Genomic DNA, 7245 nt, shown 5'->3' with positions numbered 1-7245 from the left:
TGATATCACATATCTTTATAGAAAAAATAAGTTTTCACATTTCCGAAGAAAAAGTTTTTTTTTTTTTCATTTTTGAACTTACATTTGAGATTTTTTTGTTTATTTTCACTGTCCATTTATTTACGTGGTAAATAATAATTGAACAACTGGGCTATAGCCATGCTTCTTCAAATCCCAGTGTCAGAGGCACTGTCCTGCAAGTTCTTTGGGCAGATGGGAGGGGCCGCAAACAAAAGGAAAAATAAGAGGCGCCACGATTGGCTACTGAATGTTGACTAGCCAATCAGCACAGCCCTGTTCCTGGGCAACGTTTCATCCTTGTTGGGGCACACAAGTGTGGTGGCAGACTGTCAGTCACCATGACTCCACAGTAGCAGCTTTTTAAGTTCAGGGGAGGGGGTGTACGTGCTCGTCCAGAGCCCATTCTGATTGGTCTCCTCTTCACTCCCACACCGCAAGAGAGCAAACACATGCACGGCGTTAACAGCCTGTGGAGCAATCCATAGATATTGCAGTCTCTTTACACACACACTCACGCACACACACCCAACCAAGTTAAGCGTATCAACCCTATGCAAAAAGGCACCGCACTGCACATTGTCAGGGGTGGCACACTTCTGACAGACTTGATTTTGCATGTTCACAGTTCATATGTTGTCAGACGACCACCCCGTTCGTGGTGATATGCATGTATTGGTATCTGTGCAGCTTCTCCACCCGTGGTCACACCAAACAGTGATGCCCACACACCCACACGCATGCAGGGGTCTTTCCACTGTGCTGTCTGAGATACTCAGTTTAGCGCACAGGAACCAGAATTTAGCAGCGAATAACACCCCTCCCCCAAACCCCCCGTTTCATAAAACAAAATATAACAGAACACACACACACACCCAATATCATATATACATACACATACATACACACACACACACACACACACACACACAATAGCTGAACAATCATAGAAACAAACGAATGCAACATAAAAAAGTTAAAAAGTACATTAAAAAACATTTTCCTACAATGTGGTAACAATGTTGATCTGTTCTTGAAACTTGTACCTTCATTAAATATCATTGTTACCTGCTCTCATTTCAAGTCTACCATCACAAAATGAACAGACCCACTTATACCATGACCTCTATCAGTGACCCATCAACCCATCAGTGACATTTGACACCAGAGAGAGAGAGACAGAGAAACACACTCAAAGCACACAAAAGACATCTGAGGGATATTTCAGAAAGGTTGATAAAAGGGTGACAAACCAGTTTGGTTGGTGCAGCGATTGACTCTATAGCACCAACCTCCAAAATGGCAAATCAATTTATGAAATATATTATTTCAGCTGTTGCTAATTCTATCAGGACGACGATGCCAATGCTTAATGTTAAACAACTGCAGTAGACTGGTGGCATGGCTAAGAGGTGGAGGGTGGGACCAAGCAGATATGTAAACTCTTTCATTCATTTGGCCATCTGATTTCCAACACATGGGTGACTTGTGGTATAAGAAAAAGGAAAACTGTTCTAGAAGGATCAGACGAGAACCAATTGAAATAGTGCTAAACCACAAGAATACCTATACTCAGCAAGTGTTCTTGCTTGGGAAACGGATCAATAAAGGGAAAGTGTATGACTTATTGCCCAATACTGCGATGGCTTATGGTTTAGACTGGACTGACACATTCTCCCCAAATATTCTCATAACAACAAAACAAAATCAGGGCAGATATGGAAATGTACTAAAAGGAAAGGAGATGTTTATACGTCTTACTGTCCTAAGGTTTCCTGTGTTCATGAAGCTCATAGGATCAAAGTGCTTTAGGGGTGTATGATGCTCATGGGAGTGATCTGTTTTGAAATGGCCAAGGGGCAACCTCTAGACCAAAAGGCAATGGACCACCCTGTGTCTGCACAAAGGCCTGAAGTACGGGCCAGCTCCCACATCCCCATCTCCACCAGCCAACCTCCAGGAGTTATTCTACAGATCAGAAAAAGTGCTACTTAAAATAAACTAAGATGGTGTGATTATGGCTGCCGTGTTCCGGAGAGTTTTGTGCTTTCTTCTCCCCGTACTTTGCCCTTCACATGAATTATTCCGCAGAGCATGTTGAACACATGCGGAGCACAAAGAAACTCTGCTGGGGGGGGGGGGGATTCCAAGTGCGTGGTTTAGTGACTAACCTGGGTAAGTTAACTCAGAGTAAGGGGTAAACCTCCTAACAGAAGAGATGTATGGCTTCATTCTCCTAGCAAAACAATGCCACCGGGCTCTTGTTGTAAGAGGTTTACCACTTACTCGGAGTTAACTTACCCAGGTTTGTCACGTACTTGGAATACCCCCCCCTGTTCTGTTAGCTTAAAAAAAACAACAACAACAACAAATACCCTGACAAACAACACACACACACACACACACACACACACACACACACACACAGAACAAAAGATAACTGTGACACCTCCCAACTAAATGATTCACATTCAATACAATAGTGAATGACCTAAACTTGAGTTCTGCATGAGATTATGATCTTCTGACCAGAATGACAGAGAGAGAATGTGATGTTGGCATGAAGTCTCCTTGTCCTTCGTCTCTCCTAAACACACTAGCCTCAGTCATTCACAAGACAATAATAATGAAAAAGAACTCATAATATTATTAATTGCACATTAATCGTTAAGGGCAAAGTCAGTGAAACGTAACGTTGAACACAAACTGAGATTGCTTTGCACCTTATGGGAGTTTTTTTTTTTTTTTCACCTTTGGCAAAGCACCTTCACAGCAGTACCTCGGCACACTGGTAAACTTTGAATGATGAAAGAAAAGCAAATGAATCTGCCCCATCTCTCTCTCTGCCATCCAGCCATCCTCGTGTCAGTCCTCCAGCCCTGGGCTGGATCCGTACCATCGGCGTGCGCGCGCACCGCTCCCTCCGGCCCACTCTCCTGCTCTCCAGCCCTCACTCCGCCAGCCAGGGGGGCGGCCCCTAGTCGATCATGTACTGCGTTATGGCTCGGAGTGCGTACAGCAGCTCTGCCTGCAGCCTCGCCTCCATCACCAACAAGTTCACATGCACCTGAGGGAGAGAGAGAGAGAGAGAGAGAGAGAGAGAGAGACACAAAGAAAGAGACCGAACAAGCCATTAAGAAAGTGAGAAAGAACAAGAGTGTGACTAAAGGAGGCCGTGAGGTAAATGGCCCTTCCAAAACTGTGTGTGTGTGTGTGTGTATGTGACTCAAACGGTCCAGACAGCGTGGTGCCCTAGTGGTGGTGTGGTGGGCTGCTCAGCGCTCACCTTTTCAGCAGGCTTGCGTGGGACCCAGGGCAGAGTGCAGAGAGGCGTCTTTGTAGCGTCCGGATAACACGCGACTGCTTTGATGTAAAGCTTCAGCCCTTTCTCCAGAAGCTGATTCACTTCTCCATAGTCATAGTCATCATATCTACAGCCACAAACAGAGACCTAGCATATCAGTCTTATAGCTCAGAGTGAAGGAGGCTCATGATGGCAGATGTTAGACACAGTGCGTGTGTGTGTGTGTGTGTGTGTGTGTGTGTGTATGTACCTTATGCCATAGATACAGTGGATGTAATTCCAAATGGCTCAGTGCATGTGTGTGCGTGTGTGTGTGTGTGTGCGCGTGCGTGCGTGTGTGTGCGCATGTGTGTGCGTGTGTGTGTGCGTGCGCATGTACCTTATGCCATAGATACAGTGGATGTAATTCCAAATGGCTCTTTGGAGGTCTGGACCGTGTGGGGAGGGGAGTGCTGCCACACTCCGGAAGCGATCATCCAGCAGGTGGCCGATGTCCGAGTAGAGGCGATTGACCAGCGAGAAGCCGTGATCTTCCCACGAGTAGTCCTGCATGAGCACACAGCAGTATCAATCAAAACCTGTTCAGCTCTGTTGTGCTTCCACACAAACACATCAGCACACACACACAGGGATGGACAAAAATACATCAAAATGGATTTTAAAATGAAATCTCAAAATACCCTCATTTTAAGTGTATCAAAATAAACTACAAAATACAGTAGCCACACCATGTATCAAAATAAAATACTATAATTTTGTATTTTGAAAATACTAAAAATAGCATGAAATCACTTTGCAAACCTTCCATATCTGTCCATTCAATCTACTCCTTCACCAGTACACTGACTCTGTTGATGAAGTGGACAGTGTTTACGAGCAACAGCTTTTCTCTGCTATGAGACATGCCATAAACCTACCAACAAGTCAACAGATCAACTATGCTGACTAGCCTGTTACATCTCATAGCCTTAATACTGTATCAGAGATGCATTCAAAAGTCACAACTGAACTTGTCTCTACTTTATACCACTTGACAAGTCTCTGACATTGTCAATGTTTGCCCAGATTGCTTGATATTGCACTGTGTAACACTGTTGATCAGGAAGGATCATGACCCTTTTAGTTGTTTTTAACTAACTGGGTGAGTACCATGTAAGCGCTAAATGATGTTATGTTGATGCCAAGGGGCATATTTATACATGGCAAGGCAATACATGGCGATACATGAGGCATCTTTTCATGGGGCAACCACATAACCAGTTCCATGCATTCCAATTGGATGATTAGATTTCTCAAGAAACTTGGTTGATGTGAAGGGGACTTGCCGCCGCGCTCAGCACAAAATACCTTATGATTGATGATATGATTTACAGTACGCTGTGGGCAAAGTTTAACATGGTTCAACTTTGACCGCGGCACGCACAAAAGCGGCAAAGCAGGCAGACCAGTTCTTGCGTGAGCAAGCTATGAAAATAATGGGCTTCATAGCGCAGCACTGCCATTTGAGTGTGCAATGTGAACCCTACTTGTGAGTGAGTGTATTGTAGCAACCTACACTCATCTTGCACTGGATCATCTTGCTGGATCTCAAGATTCTGATCACAACAACTCTGACTGGTGCTGACTTAGTAATTTGCCTAGAGGCTACATTCATTGTTTTGCACTTTTATGATGTCATCACATTACCAAAAGTATTGGTTTTTACCAAAAAAGTATTGGTTTTACCAAAACTATTTGGCAGTATTTTTAAATTACAAAAACACACACCTATAAAGTATTCTGATATAAAATATGAAACCATTTTTCATCAACCCAATAAAATACAAATGCAAAGTATTATTCTGTATTTCAAATGCATGCATCATAAATACTGCCCATCCCTGTGCGCACACACTGCCCACACACAAAGCATGCAGCCCAACACCCACCCTTACATAAACTGTGATTTGAATACCAAGGTTTTGGCAGCTGAGCAAGTGGAAATTCAATATCTAGTTGTATATCTAGCTGAGCATGCCAGACGTCCCTATGCGCAGACAATACCATCTGACTCTGACAAAACCATCTGGCTTATTTTTTCATATCATAAGTTTGAAATGTTTGAAAAGGCCACACAAAAAAAAAGACTAGACAAAACTAAGCAATTCAAAAACTAAAATGGTGATCCCCATCTGTTTATGCTGGTGCGTGTTTTATCAACGTTGGCTAAGGGTAGGCCAATCTATGATCTTTCAACAACCCTCCTGCCAGGTTCACCTGTATTAGTAGCAACACATGGTCACACAGAGGTGAGAGCTTCCTCACTTGTTATTCTGTAGAACCTGAGAGGGACAGGACCCCAGCGCAGAATGAGGCCCGAGTGTCCAGGCCTCCCAACTGGACGGCACAACAGCCGACTCTGGGACATGATGTACAACTGGGCCCTTCAACCTGTGGCCATGTACCTGTATGCGTGTGTGGGGCGGGTTGGTGGAGCGCTGGTCTCACCTGCACCCGCAGCACTTGTAAGTGCTCCTCGTCTTTCCGGGCAAACTCCTGGTACCCGAAGTCCGGGTCGGTGACGAAACGAGAGGGGTCTGCGGAGCACTCCATCTCCTCTTCGTCGTCCACGTCTAAGGGACGATGGGGGGGGGGGGGGGGGGGCGCATAGGGACACGGAGAAAGATGAGAAAGGAGGAAATAGCAAGGCAGGCGGCTGTCATTGCATGGATGACCTTTACGTCTAGACCAATCAGGTTGTGTCATGGACAGGGCCATAAATTAACATGTGACAAGCAGTTGTGTGGCAATGTCAAACTTCATGACTCCTCCTGTCTGTTGGTTTTGGATTACTAATGCAGCAGTATGTGTGTGACTGAGTTAGTGTGTGTGTGTGTGACTGAGTTAGTGTGAGTGTGTGTGTGTGTGTGTGTGTGTGTGTGTACCTGTGTTCAGGAGTGTTTGCGAGCACAGCAGCCGATCTCCTCTCCGCTCTTTCTCCTCCTGGGATTTCTGGATTCTCTCTCGGAGAAAAGCTACATCACAGCTGGAGTCCAAAGACTGTAGGGAGAACAGAAGCAAGAACACTAAATATACAGCCTGCAGTCCAGAAACAACACAGTCCACGGAACAGCACAGGGACGTCCTACACTCTCACTGCAAACATGTCCTACCCGTCGCCGCGGTATCCGCTCTGAAGGCACGCTGGGTGTCAGGGGCACGGTGGTGTTGCCGTTGGCGGCGTCGCTCAGGAAATAGCCGGGCGGCGTGCCGTGGTGGATTCTGGGAGTGGGGACGGGCTCGGTGTCTGTGCCGCAGCCGAAGACGAAGCTACAGAGGGAGTGGCAGTGAGCCAGCAGCACCACGGCCTGCACCAGCTCTGCCAGAGACCAGCACTGCTCACCACTCTTTAGCAAGGCCTGCACCACACACACACACACACAGTGAGTGGTCATCATTTCTACGTCGTCATTTTCAGATGATTGTGGATTCTCAGTCCACAATAAAAGCAGCAAAACTTAAGGCAATGTTCCAGAAGCTCAAAAACGCTGGTATAGTGCAGATGAGAGGTGAAAACTACACAAAAATGTTTAGGATTCCAACAAGAAGGGAACAGTGTGGATGTAGTCTGGCGGTAAATACTGCCTGCATGAGTCATGTTGGGGTGTGGATAGCATGCTGTACTTGTACACGATGTGGAAGAGCATTACTGGCGTTGGACGGCTCCCTGTGCAGCCCCTACCTGGATGTGTGAGCGCGAGGTGAGCCAGGGCTGGTGGGCCAGCACCCTGTTGATGTGGTCCAGGTGGCGCAGGCGTGCGGGGGCAGCCTCCAGACCCTGCAGCCACAGACGCTCGCCGCCCGCCCGCAGGAACTGGGCCGTGTGCAGGGACACCAGGTAACTGCAGTGGTGCCGCGCTGCCGCCTGGCACACACACACACAC

At 46.4% G+C, this 7245-nt stretch overlaps 1 protein-coding gene across 1 annotated transcript in view; it reads right to left on the bottom strand.

The window, feature by feature from the left end:
* Positions 1 to 7245, bottom strand: part of sesn4 (sestrin 4) — an 18079-nt gene continuing 10834 nt past the window's right edge. Inside the window, exons 3-9 of the mRNA XM_042074664.1 lie at positions 7044 to 7226; positions 6475 to 6720; positions 6247 to 6361; positions 5810 to 5934; positions 3702 to 3868; positions 3305 to 3449; positions 1 to 3085 (exon numbers count right to left, since the gene is read on the bottom strand). Coding sequence (XP_041930598.1) covers positions 2996 to 3085; positions 3305 to 3449; positions 3702 to 3868; positions 5810 to 5934; positions 6247 to 6361; positions 6475 to 6720; positions 7044 to 7226 — 1071 coding nt within the window. The 3' untranslated portion in view covers positions 1 to 2995. The remainder of the gene's footprint in view (positions 3086 to 3304; positions 3450 to 3701; positions 3869 to 5809; positions 5935 to 6246; positions 6362 to 6474; positions 6721 to 7043; positions 7227 to 7245) is intronic.

This window comes from Alosa sapidissima, chromosome 20 (assembly GCF_018492685.1).
Source record: "Alosa sapidissima isolate fAloSap1 chromosome 20, fAloSap1.pri, whole genome shotgun sequence".
In the NCBI taxonomy this organism is placed as follows: Eukaryota; Metazoa; Chordata; class Actinopteri; order Clupeiformes; family Clupeidae; genus Alosa; species Alosa sapidissima.
This window is presented reverse-complemented; position numbering and strand designations above follow the sequence as displayed.